Source organism: Crinia signifera, chromosome 5 (assembly GCF_055691185.1).
Source record: "Crinia signifera chromosome 5, ASM5569118v1, whole genome shotgun sequence".
In the NCBI taxonomy this organism is placed as follows: Eukaryota; Metazoa; Chordata; class Amphibia; order Anura; family Myobatrachidae; genus Crinia; species Crinia signifera.
In genome coordinates this window covers 86,486,301-86,505,506 of record NC_139221.1, presented here as the reverse complement: position 1 = coordinate 86,505,506, position 19,206 = coordinate 86,486,301, and the positions used below count along the sequence as shown (strand labels likewise).

The 19,206-nt window shown below is 42.5% G+C and overlaps 1 protein-coding gene across 5 annotated transcripts in view; it reads right to left on the bottom strand.

The window, feature by feature from the left end:
- Positions 1-19,206, bottom strand: part of ARHGAP28 (Rho GTPase activating protein 28) — a 184,819-nt gene that overhangs the window by 130,284 nt on the left and 35,329 nt on the right. The window contains exon 1 of one of the 5 annotated variants that reach the window (XM_083187609.1): positions 2,639-2,659. The exons of 2 other annotated variants lie outside the window; for them this stretch is intronic. Coding sequence is in view for 1 of the 3 variants with exons in the window: in XM_083187604.1 (XP_083043730.1) it covers positions 2,317-2,447 (131 nt within the window). In the remaining 2 variants the exon portion in view is untranslated. 2 more of the 5 variants (XM_083187604.1, XM_083187608.1) reach the window with 2 other exon arrangements.

Here is a 19,206-nt window from a genome sequence, read left to right as displayed (position 1 = left end):
TGTACTTGTGTGTTATTGTCCAATTTATGTAATGATACCGCTTTCATACAGTGACGGCTGAATAACCCGGCAATTACCCAGCATTTGAAGTGCCGGGTTATTCACCAGACCCCTTCACACAGGAGAGCAAGTCTCCGGGTCTATAATTTAGACCCATTAATTTGCTCTATTAGACGGGGTGTTCGCCTGTGTTAAAGGAGGCAACCCGGATCTTAAACTCCGGGCCGTCCCTGGTCATTGGCAGGGCCGGAGCCCAGGAGTTTGAGATCCGGATTGGCCCTTTCACACAGAACAAGGACCAAGGTATTTCATAAAATTCCCGGGTGAAACGGCTTCACCTGGGAATTTAATTTTCTGTGTGAAAGGGGTATAACAAGTGCAGTGATAGAGGACAATTATACTATAAAATATAAACCACTAATTTATGCTCTCCTATGTCAGTAGATTTGAAGAACAAAAAAGATACTACATGCACAGGCTGTAAATAAATACATATATAATATATTTTTCCATGCACACCTACATGTGTGGGTCCACTGTTTACTCATGTTGACCCATACACCTTAATATTTGGGATTTGAGGTATAAAGATATACCCAAATAGGTATCATAGAACCACTGTAGCCTTGCACATGCATGCATGTAACCTAATGTATTCTTAGTCAAATACATTTTATTTTCTGATTGTAGGATTATCATTATTGTCCATCAAATTATACGTCCCTATGTTTTTGTGAAACGTGATATAACATAACGGGGGAAATTTACTAAGATGTGTATTCTACTTCACGTGTGATGTTGCAATGGGCAACCAATCAGATCCTGTCTACTATCTTCTAGAGGGTGCTAAATAAATAAGTAGATTATGATTGGTTGCCCATAGCAACATCACATGTGAAGTAGAATATACATCTTAGTAAATTTCCTCCAATAAGTCATTTACATATTACGCAATTCCGTTTGAGTAGTGTATAATATGTAAATATGCAATATATTTATTAATTAACAGCTATAGGATTTTTTATGAAATTTGTTTTTTTATTTTTAATTACGCGCCATCAGCTTCCTGACCTTATCATGTTTACCTCATTCATATTTGGTTATAAGAGCCAAAAAAGTAAAACAAAAATGATTCACCCACCATTAAGCCTGGGGCTAGTGGATCAAAGCTATGGATTTTCTTTGGTGTATTTCTAAGAACATTTGATGAAATATGGTGTAATTCCCTTCATATGTTTTACATTCCAGAAGGCCACATGCTGAGCTAATAAACTCTCTGTGGAGCATGGATGCTGACTCTTAACAGCACATATGGCGAGTTCCAGCCATTACTACAGGGCAGCTGTTATGCGTTAAGATTAGAAATTGGAGACAGTATTGTGGTCACTACTCAAAAGGGATATTTTTAACTAATGTCAATGGCTTCCGAAATATTTTATTCATCCAAGCACCAATATCCTATTTTCTAAATCACAAAATTGTAGAGTCAAATACAAGACTTCATGCAGTATATTAAGTAAAAAAAAAAAAAAAAAACATGAGCAAGTCACTTTGTCAGACAATAACATAATGACTCCATCCTTTCGGCAGAAACCAGAAGAGGGGGGCTCTTTGTGCCTCAGATAATCACTGTGTTATATTTCCTGTTTTAGCTGTAGTAATGGCCTGTCTGGGACTAGTTCTGTTATTTATAGGTACTTTTTATAAGTGCATTATTCACTTTATCTTTGTACTGGATGTGGGTTTATGACTTGTTTCAGTATATATCCGTTTGTGTGTCTCCAAAACATTGACATCTGTTGGCAGCGAGTGAAACGACATCTCTTTCTAGCTCACACATGCACAAACACAGAGGCAATCACAAGGTAGCAGACTAGCTTTTGAAGCATTTGCTTCGAGCGCGCTTACTAGTGTGTGTGTGTGTGTGTGTGTGTGTGTGTATATATGCATGATGCAGAACACAGACACCGATGAGAACACTATGAAATTATACATTTCATGAAAACTTCACACAGACATTTTAAAAGAAGGATTCCCCATTTAAAGGGCAATAAAGTAACAACTATGGTCAGGGGTAGCAATGTTAGTGTAACGTGTCTATGGTACAGGAATCAGTAAGTCACCACACTACAGTACACGCATGAGTAATATACACGTACCTGTAACATACATGTAAGAGGAGACATCTCAGTCAGGACACAATGCAGTCTGACAGCACCAATCACTGCCAGTCACTCAGGATATGCTCTATGTAGCCTCTGGCTCCTAAGTACCAGCCATGCACTTACTAACACCAGTATTATACATTGGGGTTACCTGATGCGCGGAGACTGGCTGCAGGGCATCCCCCCTGGTACAGCAGGGCTGTCCTCAGCTATGGGTGACCTTGCTGGCGTGTAAGAGTGGTATCCTGTCAGGACCACGCTGCCTGAGTCCTTTATCTCCATTATAACAGATGCAGCATGTCTTCCCCACACCCTGACTACACAGTCCCGGGTCTCTGTGTCAGAAGACTCATGGCTTCTGTCCCCTCCAGCCCTGGGCTGCTGCTGCTGCTGCTGATTGCTTGTGTCATTAGGGAGCCCAGAGCCTGGGGTGAGAGCAGGACAGGACGGTGCCAGCAGACTACTATACTTACTGCTGCTCTCTATTAAAGCCGCTTCAAAAACACCGCCCACACACACAGCAAGGAAATGCTGCTGCTGCTGCTGTGCCTGTCTAGGAAGCTGCCAGCAGGGACCAGAGCTGACTCCTCTACTATTGTGCATTACTGCTGTCCTGACTAGTGTCATTTGTATGCATATGTGTCATTCTACACTCATGCTGACTGTGCATCAGTTATACTGACACAGAAAGTTAGGGGATGTTAGTTCACCCACATGGTAAGCCATAGAGATGCCAACAGCATATATATGTATTTATTTATTATTTATTAACAGTGTCTCGTATAGCGCAACAAATTCTGTTGCACTTTACAATTGGAAACAGTGATACAACAAACTAGATATACTATTTACAGACAGTGAGGAAGGTAGGAGGGCCCTGCTCTGAAGCTTGCATTCTATAGGAGCTGATTCAGAAGTGTACCCAATGCCAATGTTCAAGCAGCTGAGTAATTATTTGCACCTATGCTTGCGCTAAACTCCTAAAAACTACCCAATCCGCATACGGTATCCAGTCAATTGGTCAACAGTGTCTAAGCCGACAATCACTCTTGGTCAGCAGGCAATAGTTTGACACATGAAAAATGACAACATGGTCTAGGTTGATGCAAGCAAAATGTCTACATGCCAATGGTCAACGCAGAAAAAGTCATGTTTTTCATGATTTTTTTTTTAACCGACATATGTCGGCACAGACACCAAAAACTTGTGAAAAACATGTGTCAACCTGTTCCTGTACAGAGGACGACCTGGGTTTAACTCTTCTTGTAACCCGGGTCGAACTGCAGGGTTGGTCGACCCGGTTAGAAGCTGTAGTGCTTTCACCCTGCCCCTCAACCTGTGTCCCTATGTCACCATCACAGCAATATCCCGGGTCCAAGGTGTGATGTTAAAGGCATATCACTGAACCAAGGGATAACAAACAAAATATACTTAATTTAATGTTTTTTTTTTTTAAATTTATCAATAAACGTTTTCTATGGGTGCCACGATAAAAATGTTGATACTCTAGGGTTCCATGATTCTAGAAACTTTGGGAACCACTGCATTATTGGCTGAATTAAACTAACTAAAAACTTACCTAATAAACTGTTGGAGACTATCCCATGGGTTCTAATCAAGGGCCTAATTCTAATTCATTCGGTCTCCATCGTGTTTGCATTGGGGACGGATGCAGGGCTTCTGTGCGGGCGCTTTTGGCGACTTGCTAGCCGTCCCCATGTGAATGCAGACAGGCAGTTGCCTGCCGGGGGGCGTAACATCAGCCCAGTCCTCCAATTATTGCTGCTTAGCAAGCCAACCAGAATCACCCAACAAGTCCAGGCATTTTTACCTTGTAATTTGGATTTTCCCTTACTTTTCACCTCTCAAGGACTTCAAAGAAAAGGCTGCATTAAATCCTATGGAGAGGTAATGTTGGTTAACATATGTGGTTAATTGAATAGTAAAATATTTGTGCCAAGTGGAGTTAATTTGATTATTGCACAGCTAATTAAATTCCCCCCTTGTGGAACCCGGTAGGAAGAATAAAGGTTGAAAACATGCTGAGAAACTGTATTCAGATATTTACTGATATGACATTTTTACTATGGTTATAATATACTAAGACATTTGATATTTATACTATGTTTGCCCATCTTTAAAGATAGTTTGGTACTGGTGTATTATTGCTAACTTAAGGCATGCAATGCGATGCGATTAATGCGATTTAAGCGGTAAAATCACATCCATCGCATCGCTTGCGACCAAATTGCATGCGATGCGATCGATGCGATTTTTCCATAGGAATCAATGTTAAATGGTCCCTGAGACCCGATTTCACATTAAGGGCAATGTTAAATGCCCTCCAGGCCCCCCCATTAGGTGTATTAGGCTAAATGCCCCCACATTGTTAACGACACCCCACCATCAACGCCAACCATCAAAGCGTGGTGAGCCCGCGAGGGGCGGCGGTACGCGTCCTCCGACCTTTTCATACCCCCGCTATCCACGACGTACACTGCACAACCTGCCAAGACTCAATAGAGATAGAAAACACATAGCGGCTAATTAAGATTTGCAGGCAAACTGAAGATGGCCTCCCTGAAGCATACAGTATGCGGAGACACAAATAATTAGAAGCGCCCTAGAAGTCAGTAAGACAGGTGCATTGACATCATTGCTGACGAATAGAGCAGACCTATCAGGAGTTGAGCTGAAGAGCTTCCCTGCATTTTCATCTTCAAAAGGAAAACGGAACTGAGATTTTTTTCTGGAACTTAGTAATGCCACACAACAGGAAAATAAAACTTTTTAACAATTTGTATATAGAATCATGTGACTGAAACAAAGGGCGCTTGCTGCTTCTCCACAAGGGGGTACAGCCTTTGGCTATGATAAGAATTCAGTCCAAGGTGTATTTCTACATTCTTTGTACCAAGGGTTGAGTGATAACTGTGATAGTCAGCAGAGATTTGAGACCTTATGTGTCTGGCTTGACAGTAATTGATGATCTAACCCATGTTACTAAAGCTGCAAGTGAGGAAGCAGAGGGACGAGCATGACTTTGTAGCTTAAGTAGACATGCAAGTGTTATTCAGCAAGGTGCAGATGGGGTCTCTTAAGGTCCATACACACTAGGGAGGTGCACCAGACACTTTTTGGATTTTGTGTTTTGGGTTTGGATCTGGATCTCCGTACATGTTTTGGATCTGGATCCCGTTCATGTTTTGGATCTGGAACCCTTACGCTTTTTTGTTTTGGACCTGTACTTTTTTGGAAAAATATCATGAAAATTGCTAAAATGACAGAATTTCTTTTCTTCCTGCAGTATTATTAAACCTCAATAACATTCATTTCCACTCATTTCCAGTCTATTCTGAACACCTCACAACTCCCAATATTGTTTTTATTCAAAAGGTTGCACCGAGGTAGCTGGATGACTAAGCTAAATGACACAAGTGGGCAGTGGCCCATCTATGAGTGGCACTGCAGTGGCAGACGGGATGGCAGATTTAAAAGCTAGGCCCCAAAGAGCACATAATGTAAAGAAAAGTGGTGCATGATGGAATTGTCCTGTACGGGATAAGTACATCCAGAGCCTACCTCTTAGAACAAAAACGGCAATCCAGGCATGCTTCCAGTCTACCTCATGGTATAATTTACAGCTTCTCCAAAATAAAACCCCTGTCGCTATTTAGGTGTCACAATCCACGTACCTTTCCTATCTGTACTCCTCTCCTCTCTTTTCCACTCACCTTATTCTCTCTCCTTTCTATCTCTTGCTGGATGGCTGGATCGGTCCATGGATGGGTTGATGGCTTGGAACTCGGAGCGGGCTATTAGTTAGTTGTTTACTTGTTTACTATTGCTTAATGTTAAATTTTTGTTTTGTTCTTTTATTTTGTTCTCTGACCAGTCTTTTATATTACTGACTATTTTTGGTAACTCCCAGTCTCGAAATGGCCAATACTGTCTACATCTTATGTACAGTGTTGCTGATCGCATATCAATGCTCAACCATCACTATACTATAACCGGAGTTGCCATGTTAAGCTTCCTTTTTATTTTATGGACATTCTATGGTTATTATTCATATATGTTTGTGGAAAATTAGAAAATGGAGGATTGCTCCTCATTTAATACCTTTACGTCTGTTATCTCTACTGTTTGTAACAACCGCAATATGTGAGGATCAATAAAACATATTTAAAAAAAAAAAAAAAAAGGAATTGTCCTGTACGTTGTATAAACAGGGCATGCACCCGCTAACAAACCAATCATTTCAGCAGCAGGGTCTGATCACGACTGTGGGCAGACCCTGTTGCGCGTCCTCGTTTGTTGGCCCGTCCTCCACCAGCAGCCACCAGATACTGATATGTGGCACACTGGCGGCAAGGGGGTAGCAGCTCCATCTGTAGCTACAAACATACACCTTCATATTTGATTACTGTTCACATTATGAGAAGAGGCAAGAGGAAGAGGACAGTGAGGACAAAAGAAGTTGCTACGTGGGGGGAAATTTAATAGAATGATACATACTTGCCTACTTTTAAACTCTCCGGGGAAAAACCTGGAGATTTCTTACCTCTCATCCTATTAATGATTATACTCCAGTCTGTCTTCACAGCTATTTTTGAACAGCACAGCAGACAGGCAGCAGAAGCCCTGAACTGATAGGGCAGAGGGACAGCACCACTGGACTTATACAGCAGAGTTATACAGCAGCACAGGGAAGCACCGCTGCACTTATACAGCAGACTTATATGCAAGGGCATAACTACCAAAGGTGCAAGGGGTGCAGCTGCTATGGGGCCCAGAGCTGAAGGGGGGCCATCTTTACTGTCTACATAATATGTTTTACATACATTTATCACCATCAGTTGCTTACAAACTTTCGCATATTGGGCCTACGATTATCTAGTTACACCCCTGCTTATATGGCAGCATCACTGGACATATATAGCACCAGCTCTAGATTTATATGGCAGACTTGTATGGTAGCACTGCTGGACTTATACAGCAGATCTATAGGCAGAACAGGGCAATACCGCTGAACTTATACAGCAGACTTATACGGCAGCACAGACAAGCATTGCTGGACTTATATGGCAGCACAGACAAGCATTGCTGGACTTATATGGCAGCACAGAACACCACCACTGGACTTATATGGCAGACTTATACGACAGCACAGGGCAGCACCGCTGGACTTTTATGGCACACTGGATAGCAACCCTGGACTGCTACTCGACACTGGGCAGCACTCCAGGAATTATTCGGCACACAAGGCAGCACCCCTGGAATTTTACAGCACACATAACAGCACCCCTGAAATCATATGGCACACATGGTGGCACCCCACGAATGATACGGTACACATTGCAGCACTCCTGGAATTATACGGCACACATGGTGGCACCCCTGGAATTATACACGACACATGGTGGCACCCCAGGAATTATACAGCACACTTAGCAGCACGCCTGAATTGATATGGCACATTTAGCAGCACCCCTAGAATTATTCAGCACACTTTGCAGCACCCTGCAGTAAAAAAAAAAAAAAAAAACATTTTAAAATATATCTTTTTTTATTTTTTAAATAAAGTGTCCCCTTAGTAGTCTACCACAGCAGCCCCCTTAGTAGTCCACAATAGTAGTCCCCCATAGTAGGTCCCCCTTAGTAGTCCCCCATAGTAATCTCCCTTAGTAGTACCCCCAAAGTAGGCCCCCCATAGCTGTCCTCCACAGCCAGACACCATGGGTACATCTGTGCTGTCTGAAATCTTAAACAGAATCAAAATGGTGCCGATTGCTGGGATTTTGAGTTATTTTTAAATCAAAATCTCCTAGTGTAAATGGCCGGGTGATGAGTGCTGATATGCGATCCCGTATCATCACTGGCCTGGACTGTCTATCGCCCTGTTTAACAGGATGAGTGAATCAATTTCCCATGGGTCACACCCCCAGGTGAAAATCACTCAGTGTGTATGCATCGATTTTCACATTGTACGCGGGCAAAAACGCCCAGTGTGTACATACCTTTAGATGTGCACTGGCCAGGGCCGGTGCTAGGGTGTTTGGCGCCCTCATGCAAACTTTAAATTTGCTCCCCCTCATACTTTATAAAGGGCCACCAAAAAAGAGCACACCAGAAAAAAAAGATGTGTGGTCTCACAAGGAAGGGGCACACAATAGTACTCCCAATTCAAATTATAACACAGAATAGCACAATCTTATTCTCATTACATAGCACCAGAGCTGTAATTGTGCCAGAAATGGAATTGTGATCCCACCACCACTACAGAGAAAACAGGGAGAGTGCGCGCCGAAAAAAATATGTAGGGGCATGGCCACATAGCAGTGCCAATAACACCATTATTACACATTATGCCACATGCCGTAATGCCAATTCCACATTATGCTTCACAGTAATGCCAATTACAAATTATGCCACACATTGTGATGCACCTTACACATTATTCCATGCGCAATGCCCCGAATTCTCCTGCTTATACACATAGTAACCAGTAGTGCCCCTTAAGCAATGACCCAGTAGTGCCCATCGCAGTATGCCCCCAGTACTGCTGTGTAATCCAGTCCAGCCTAGCCCTGAGCCCAGAAGAGCCTGTATAGGCGTGGAATTGATTTTCAAATATGGCGCCAGCTCATGAGCCAATCGGAGCTCTCGGTCCAACAGCCAATCAATAACTGTAGCTGCCGGACCACAAGCTCTGATAGCAGTGGCGACTGGCAAATGGTGGGGAGTGGTGCTTCCAGATGGTATACCCATATTGCAAGTGGGCAAGGCACCACTGGCACACACCTATTTATGGCCGTGCACAGCACCTAGTGCCCCTTATTCACATTCAACTTCACAGTAGTGCCCCCTTACACAAAATGTCCACAGTAGTAGCGCTGCTTAAACATATAATGTCCACAGTAGTAGCGCTGCTTAAACATATAATGCCCACAGTAGTAGAACCCTTACACATACATGATGCCCACAGTAGTAGAACCCTTACACATACATAATGTCCACAGTAGTGACGCCGCTTACACATAATGGCCACAGTAGTAGCATTGCTTATGCATAATGCCCACTGTTGCCCTCATTAGTAGCGCTGATTATACATAACGCCCACAACAGTTGCTGACAGCAGTAGCACTGCCGGGGGGAGAGAAGTCAGTTGATACAGTGCTCTGTGTATCTCAGAGGGAGCTGATACTGCTACTTGTCAGTGTTCTGGAAAGTACCAGGGGTGCCACTTTCTGTAGAGCACAAGGAAGTTTATTTTTTTTTTCTAAGAAGAGTACAGGGACACATAATATAATATAACATCCAGAACTGCTGTGCTGGCTGACCGGATATAGAATAGCAATAAAACAAACAGCAGCACTCCGAGCAAATTTATCAAAAAGTGTATTGTGGTCACCAAGTCAGCATATCCAACATTTCGGGACTCAAACGTCCCTTTGTCAAGTTGCTAGTCACAGTGTATAATATGGTTTGGGGGAACCTAAATGATATTGCCTTCGGGCAACCTGCCCCCTCCACTAGTGCTTAGTTACCTTATTCTGGCACTCAGCACCTCCAGTCCACTCTCCATTGCCTCTGCAAGTGCAAGGAGTCACTTCCTGCACCTGCTTCCTCCTGGCAGCAGCAACAGCTCACCGTGGCGTGGTACACTCAGGGACAGGGCTCCGCTCTGTGCCACTCATGGACAGGGCTCCGCTCTGTGCTGCGCTGCCTGTGTGACGCGCTAAGCCTGCTGCCGGCACCGCTGCCTGTCATATATTTTGACAGGTGCCGGCTGCGGCACCCGGCAGCGTCAGGTGAAGTTGGCGGCCGGGACTCGAAGCGCCTCTTAGGGCCGGCGCCTACCTGCTTTGCAGGCAGTGCTGAGCGGGTAGCGCCGGCCCTGGCACTGGCCCAAACTATAATTGGAAATGCAAGAAAATAGTGCTGACATTAAAAAAATGACTGCACAGGTCTCAGTATGCTCTTACTAAAATTTGGAACAACATAATTAAACCTGTTGAGGAAGGAAGACATTATTGTATTAACAATGGTAAAAAAAAATGTGAGAAAATAAGTAGCTGCAAATATGAGGACTGTACAGTATATTACAAAGAAAGGAGGGTACTTATGTAGTATCTGGGCGTCCGATTTAGAAATCGGATCGGATCGCATCGCATTGCATCGCATGCGACCAAATCGTATGCGATGGTCAAGATTTTTCCATAGGATTCAATGTTAAAATGGTCTGAGTCCATTTTAACATAGAATTCAACGGGAAAAAGGGGTCCTTTTCCTTTCCCCACTATCCAAGTGGGCATGGAGTTGGATATAAACCTGTGGCGAGCGTAGCGAGCCACCGAGCCCGAAGCGTGGCGAGCGTAGCGAGCCCCGCGAGGGGACACAGAATACTTTTTAAGAAATATGCGTCCCCTCGCGGGGCTCGCTTCGCTCGCCACGCTTCGGGCTCGGTGGCTCGCTGCGCTCGCCACACTATATAAAATCAACTCTATGCCCACTTGGATAGTGGGGAAATGAACAGGACCTTCTTAACATTGAATCCTATGCAAAATCGAATCGCATCGCATCGCATCTGATTGTATGCCTTAAGGTAAAGGTGTGTACACACGGTCGACATGCTGCTGTGCGATGCGAGTCCCGACGCGATCTGATGGCATCGGGACTCGCATCGCACGGCAGCATGTCGACCGTGTGGGAGCATGTAGGAGAGAGCAGAGACATTACCTGCCGGGCCCGGGATGTCAGTGTGTGCACATCAAACAGCTGTCCCCCGCCGTGCCGTGCAGACATCAGGACATCAGGCCACACCCCCCCTCCTCTTTAGGGTGACTTCTTCCGGCCGGGTCATCAGCCGCCCTGCAGCGCAGCCCCAGGACTCGTCCCTCTCCCTCTGGCCGCCGGAGGTATGGTGAGTATAAGGCACAAAGACTATATAGTGCAGATCTGCACTATATAGTCTTGCCTGCCCTCACTATGTCGCTGCCGATTTGCGCTCACTCGGGAGCGCGCATCGGCAGCGCATCGGGCTCGCAAGCCCTGAAAAGTGCACAATCGGTATGCGATATGGCTTCCGATGTGCACTATATCGGCAATATCGGAAGCCATATCGCACCCGTGTGTACGCACCATTAGGCATACAATCACAAAATCGGCAGCCCAGATACTACATAAGTACCGAAAGGAGTATTAATTTCAATGTTTCAAATGCTGTCAAACTAAGCACAGGACAGTAGGCTCCATCTTTCTCTCTGTGCCCTGTTGAATATTGCAGCAATCTAACTGGTCCAGAGTGAACTGGACACCCAAGATTCCTGAGGAGTTGGGCCTTCCTGGAATTTTGGGGCTTAAAACAAGTGTCCCCCTTGTCACCAGACCTGCTACCATACAATATAGAGTATTTTGGGTGCCTCAATGTCCAAATGGCCTTGTAAAAGTAGTAGTACAAGCTGGATATTCTGGCCTTACACATTCATGCACAAAACCATACCTTCCAACTTTTGCAATTAATAGCAAATGTGGTGTCTCACACATGTTGATTTTGAATAATCAATCAAACATTGTTGTATTTGTGGCCTTTTTTATCCTGTAGAAAAGCTTTACAAATGTAAATTTTGGTTAATCAATTGAACGATCAATCATTTTTGTATTCTTCTGTTATTGCTTCTCTAACCTAGTAGACCATACTGTTGCCTACCATGGTCTATTATCATTTTATTCTTAATGTATTGTCTTTTTTTTCAGTAGGCCTTACAGAATATAGTCATTCACATCAGTCTCTGCCCTAGTGGACCATACAGTTGCCTAACGCAGGGCTGAAACTAGAATTTTCATCAACCAGAGAAAAGCAGTTATTTGGCTCAACCCCGTCTCCCCACTCCCTGTATGCAGGTATGGATATTACATCCAGCACCCAGGGCATGCCCTCTCCAACACCCCCCACCCTCCTAGTTGCGGACATGCCTAACGCAATCAATCATGAAAATAAAAGTGATGAAAGATGGCATTGTCCTTAGGCCTTCCCACCCACCCTTATTTGAGATATTAAGAAGGACAGGCAGAGCTTAACAAACTAAGCACTTTATTAAAAGGAACTGACACTTTAGTGACTGAAGTGCCTGGTTTGTTTAAACTCTCACAAAATATAGGGCAAATAAGCTAACAGCTCTACAGTGGCCAGGTGTCATCATCATTATTTTACCCATCTTCACCCTCATGAGTGTCTACATCATCCTCACACAACAGTAAATGATCCTTGCAGAAATCCACCATTAAAGAAAGCTCTGTAATTTGATGTAATTGTCTGTAAATTTCTTCTTCATGGAACTTTCTGTTTATTTTGATGAACATCATCTATTTTACATTTTGAGGAATGAGCCTCCTACAATGATTGTTGGCAGTGTCCCTGACTGTGCTGAAAACTCCTTTTGGGTACTTGTTTCCTAGCACGGCACCCACAATATTCAGTCGTATGGCATTGTATTCAATTTAAAATTATATACCATTGTATATGGCACAGGTCTTCAACCTGTGGCCCTCCAGATGTTGTGGAACTACATGTCCCAGCATGCCCTGAGGTTTTTTGGCATGCTCTTATAGGAAAAAATGTGGCAATGCATGTTGGAACATGTAGTTTCACAACATCTGGAGGGCCACAGGTTGAAGACCCATGGTATATGGCATACAATGGCATACAATGCAATGCAATGCGATTTTAAATTGCATAAGCACCCTAATGGGTTTTTTCAATGTTAAATGGTCCCCCTATATGATTTTTAATTGTATAAGCACCTTAATAGGTTCTTACAATGTTAAATGCACCCCCACGCCACCGCCACTATCAACGCCAACCCGAAGCGTGGCGATACGCGTCCTACGACCTTTTCATACCCCCACTATCCACGTCGGCGTGGATTTGATATTATATAGTGTGGCGAGCGTAGAGAGCCACAGAGCCCGAAGCGTAGCGAGTGCCCGCGCATTACTTCACATGTATTCTGCGACCGCTCGCCACACTTCGGGCTCGGTGGCTCGCTGCGCTCGCCACACTATATAAAATCAACTCCACGCCGACGTGGATAGTGGGGGTATGAAAAGGTCAGAGGATGCATACTGCCGCCCCTCGCGGGCTCGCTGCGCACGCCACGCTTCGGGTTGGCATTGATAGTACGGGTGGCGTGGGGTTGCTTTTAACATTGTAAGCACCTATTACGGTGCTTATACAATTATTTATCTTATAGGGGGCACATTTAACATTGAAAACACCCATTAGGGTGCTTATACAATTTAAAATTGTATACCATTGTATATGCCATACAATGGCATACAATTCGATGGTATACAATTTAAAATTGTATAACATCGGCTAACATCGCATCGCATCGCATACCATCGTATGCCTTATGGTATGCGATGCGATGGGCGCCGTACTAATAAACAAGTACCTCCTTTTGTGTACACACCGGAAGGTGTTCAGCTCAAGTACTGTCAAGGGAGTTTCTAAAAGGGCTTCCAAATTGCCTTTTTCCCTGCCTTTTTCTACTACTCAAAAGGACTCAGATGGATTTATGGCAGAGGTGACATTAATTTTGAGCAATTATTTTGGACCCAACCAAATGTCAAGCTGTTGCGTTTACTCCTCGGCCTTACCAAAGATTCTATTGTGAAAATTGAGTTTTTAATGGCAGCAGTAGTTGCCAGAGAAACTGAAGGAGACATTATTGTGTCATGTACCATTTGAGCTGCCAACTTTCTCACCAGGAGCTTTTTGCATCTCTTAAGTTCATTAGAAAGAAAGATTCAACTTAAACCTAGAATCACATATGGTCGTCAAAATGTAGTGACCAAAATTCAAGATATTCACAACCCTTTGATGCTGGCAGAGCGAATAAAGGACTTGATCTACAAGTACAATATACTTAGCAGAATTGTTTAGTTTTATCTCCAATTTTTTAAGATGCTATTCCAAAAGTCTAATTAGGGGAATCACCTGATTCAAACTGGCAGTATCTGAACTCACTTCACAGGTGACTACTTCTAATAGTTTCAGCACCTTGCACAGCACGGAAAGTATTGTCCTGTGCAATGGAGTAAGGTACATTCCCATCTCCTCTTCCAGTGTTATGGCTTGTTGTGTCACTTTTGATGGCTTCTTGCTGTTCCTCTATCTGCTGAAGCAAATAAAGGGCGGAATTCCACTTTGTTATGACTTCTTGCTTGAGTTGGTGGTAGGGAAATTTGACCTGTTCCTGCTGGTGATACAGTCCTTTGCAGTATTATTTTTTAGGAAACATAGGTCCAGGAGCTCCAGGTCTGAGGGTGGATCATTTAAATTATATATATAGGGTTAATCCAATGGAACTTGTAACCGCCAGTAAAAAGAAGGTGTAAAATTGGTTACTCTCCAACAAGATTGGGTCTCTGTATCTGGTACATAAAGAGACACGATACGAAACTACCATAAGATGAACTGACAGCTGGACAGTGGGGTGGATGGGGGGGGTGAGTGGGGTGGGGGGGCGGGGCGGGGGAGTTGGGTGTTTATTATATTTTTCCTTTACTTATTTATTGATTTTTTTTTTTTTTTTTTTTTTGTGGATACAATACCCTGTTGCCCGCTTTGGCAGGAATAGCTCAAGATGTCCTTGTAGACACATGTATTACCACCTTTTTTATCGCTGGGAGTGTACGAATGGAAATGGGCAATGTAGACTGCTCAAAAGCTTGCATTGGTACAATTAGCTGGCTTACGTTCAGACTCTTCATTAAATATTGAGAAGGTACTTCTCCCAAACTATGCACTGCTCACACACTTGTGGTATCGTCTTATCTATCTCTCACTATAAAACATTAACTTCTGTCCTTTATGAATAGTAGGTTAGGAGTGGTAACCATTTATACAAGATACACACTTATGGGAGTTGTTAACATTAAATGGCACCCCTCCCCCCCCCCATTACTTCTAAATGGCTTGGTGCACTGATGCACACCCATATTATACACTGTACTTGAACTTTGGTTTATGGGCAATTTAAATGTAACGTAAGCAGGTTTTAGCAAGGTGAGCTGTGAAGGACGCAGGAGCATCAAACACAGCTTTTCGAGATGGCAGAAATAGTCTGTGTTTAGCGTACTGTTACTGGTTTATGCATTGCTGACAAATGGTTTAAAAGTACCAATGTTGGCCTAGCCACTCTCCTTGGTTAAAAGACTATAAGAATTAAAGAATATATAGTTAAATACGGTATTATTTTTTTTATTTTTTTTTTTTTTTTTTTATAAATCTCTCCTTATCATACTAGCGTCCTTTTTGGACTACAAGGCAGATTAATGGAGTGGACTACTAGCGTATAAGGCCCCCTTTCCCCCCCCCCTTTTTTTTTTTTTTTTTTTTTCTTTTTTTTTTTTTTTTTTAGGACCTAATATCCTGCTGCCCGCTCAGTAGGAATAGCCCAAGCACCAAGAGGCTAATGCATTTATAACCTACCTGTATACCTGAAGATTATAAGAATTAAGAGACACATAGCTGAATAAGGTATTACTTGGTAGGCAAGAGAGAGAATTTTTTTATATAAATCTCTCCTTATTACATTACTGTCCTCTTTGGATTACAAGGTAGATTAATGGAGTGGACTACTAGGATATAGTGTTCCCCTCGCCCTTCCTTCCCTTTTTTTTTTTTTTTTTTTTTTCTCTTTTTTATGCAATTTAACATCTAAGTCTCTACGTGCTGATTCTCCAAGTGTAAAAGAGCGGGAATTTCTCCGTTTGATAAGTAGAAACAGAGATTTAGAAAAATGTTGAATGAAATATGTGTAATTAGTGTCATTATGATCTTATGTCAATAGGCAAAATTTTTTTTTTTTTTTTTTTTTTTTTTTTTTTTTCACACTTAATAAAGTAATTGAACCATTATGATATTAACACGAGGAGAATATCTATATTAGTAGATTAAGCTAATAATAGATACACTTATTTCACAGACTAAGTAATATATATCACAGGAAAGCACTATAAATGCACAGTCTTAGATTAAAATTCAGAGTTTAAAAGAATAATAAAACACGTCAGATAAGATGAATGCAGAATAATATCACTAGAGTATAATTTTTTTTTTTTTTTTTCTCTTTGTTGCACCGACCACGGGTTCTTCTCTCTTCCCTTACACACGCCCCTTGCCCTACCATCTTGCCTTTCCTGATTGTTCCCTTTTTTTTTTTTTTTTTTTTTTTTTTTTTATTCCCCTTCTTCCCTCCCCCCCCCCTTTTTTTTTTTTCCTTTCTTTCTTTCCCTCTCTATTCTCTCCGTCTCTGTTCCTCCCGCCCCCCTACGCTCCCTCTCCTCTAGCCCCGCGGTCAGGGATGGAAGGTATCCTTTCCCACAGATACTGAGACTAGCTACTCCAGCTAAAGATTGATAAGTAGTATACTAGGAGGCCCCTAAACATAAAGACTTAGAGTAGAAATGAGAAACCCATCATCACGATAGCTCTGGAGACGGAGCTTGACGACTTAAGAAGAAGTACTGGGGGAAATGGAGAGGGGAAAATAAAAGTCGCTACCCCCCAATAATGGTCATGCAACTCCCCGGGATAAGGGAGTTTTTTAGTGCTAACTGTAGTACTTTGAATGTTTTTTGTATTGGGTTTGGGATATTTATGTATGTTTTTTGTAATGGCAAGAGAAGTTTTGACTTACGGGTGAAAGGGAGGGTACTGGGATGGCCCGAAGAAGCGAGCCACTGCAAGAGAGAATTTATCCCAAGATGGCAAAAATAATAAAATTGATTTCAATAAACGTAAAAGGATTAAACTCCCCGCAAAAGAGAAATAGAATCTTGAAATATCTACAAGATCAAGAGGTAGGGATAGCAGCATTGCAGGAGACGCATTTTTCAAGAGTCTCACAACCCAATTTATGTAACGCTAGATATACAAAAGCCTATTATTCCAGCGCGGTAAGGAAAAAGGGAGGAGTGGCCATCCTTATACAAAAAGATCTTAATTTTGAGGTAGAGTTACAAGTAATAGATAAAGAAGCAAGATATATAATATTAAAAGGTAAACTTAATAATAAAAAAATTACAATAGCATCAGTCTATGCCCCTAATACTGCTCAAATCCCTTTTATAAAATCTTTTTGGAAAAAGTTTGACACTGTAGCAGAGGGTGCAAGATTTGTTTTGGGAGACTTCAATATGGTAAGAGACCCAAAATTAGATAAATCGCATGTTGGAAAACTGAAGTCCCCGAGGGAGATCAATAAATTAGCTGACGACTTTAATGAGGTTTTGCATAAGGCTGAGATGTATGATGTCTGGCGGGTCCTTAGCCCGACCGCCAGAGATTATACCTGCTTTTCAAACATGCATAAAACATACTCAAGAATCGATTTTGCATTCACAGATAGGCTTACCCTTCAGAATATAAAAAGAGCAGATATTCTGCCCTCGACCTGCTCGGATCATGCGCCCCTCATAGTTAACTGGCAACAGAATACTTTTAGGGTCACTCCGAGAATCTGGAGATGCCCGAACACACTTTTTTCGGCACTGGAGACTAAAAATCTCCTAAAAGAAGCACTAGAAGAATATCTGCTATATAATAAAGCACAGCAGACCAATGCAATTAATCTTTGGTGTGCGTTAAAAGCAGTTATACGGGGCAAAATTATCCAGATCAGTGCGAGAATAAAAAAACAGGAGATACAACTCCGTACAGATTTAGAAGATAAAATCAAAACACTGGAGAAGGCCCATAAAATCAACTCTACGGATGAACAAATACTAAAAGACCTGGGTAAGGCCCGGGGTGACCTAGAAGAAATAAACATGAAACAAATAAACTATCAATTGGAGAGATTCAAACAAAAATATTATGGTGAAGCCAACAAAGCCACAAGCTATATGGCCAAAAAAATTAAAGGAGCCAGACTTAAAAATGCAGTAAAAGCATTGTATAACCATAGAGGGGAGAAAATAACAAACCCTGCAGATATATCAAATATCTTTGCGAAATACCTGGAGAAATTATATAATCTAGCTATAGATGAAGATACCCCACAACCCTCCCTCAGGGACATTGACCAGTTCTTGGCCAAGATTAATCTACCCAAGCTAACGGAACAACAGACAGTAGGCTTGAAGGCCCCTTGGACCTTGCAAGAGATCACAGAGGCAATTAAGTCCTTAAAACCAAATAAGACCCCGGGCCCAGACGGGTTTATAAATAACTTCTTTTTAATCTTTCAAAAAGAAATTGCCCCCGTTCTCCTCCAGACTTTTCTGGAGGGAAATAGAGTAGGCAGCTTCCCAGCAGAGATGCTTGAGGCTAGAGTCGTCATGATAGGGAAGCAAGGAAAAGATCTTACAGCCCCAGCAAATTATAGACCAATTGCCTTACTTAATACGGATATTAAGATATATGCCAAAGTAATAGTTAATAGACTAGCTCCCCTATTAAAAAATCTAGTGCATATAGACCAGGCCGGATTTGTCAAAAATAGGCAAGGCCCACATAACGTGTGTAGAGCAATCCACATAATGGAATATGCGGCAAGACAGGAGTTCCAGCTAGTGGCTCTGTCTCTAGACGGAGAGAAAGCATTCGATCGCCTGCATTGGATCTTTTTGGAAAGAGTGCTTCAGAAATATGGCCTGGAGGGAAACTTCCTCAGAGCCATACTGACGCTATATACTTCTCCATCTGCAATGGTCTACTGCAATGGGTTCTTATCAGATAAATTTTTGATCTCAAATGGGACGAGACAGGGCTGCCCCCTGTCGCCCATAATCTACGTTCTAGCGATAGAGCCACTGGCGGAACTAATTAGACAATCACAAGAAGTCTCGGGCCCTATAATAAATAACCTGCAACATAAAATCCTTCTGTATGCGGATGATATCCTCCTTTTTATCACAAACCCCAGTACATCCCTTCCAGCACTGCTAGGTATGATTCAAGAATTTGCGAAAGTTTCATACTATAGGTTAAATACAAATAAATCTGAAGCCCTCCCATTAAATGTAG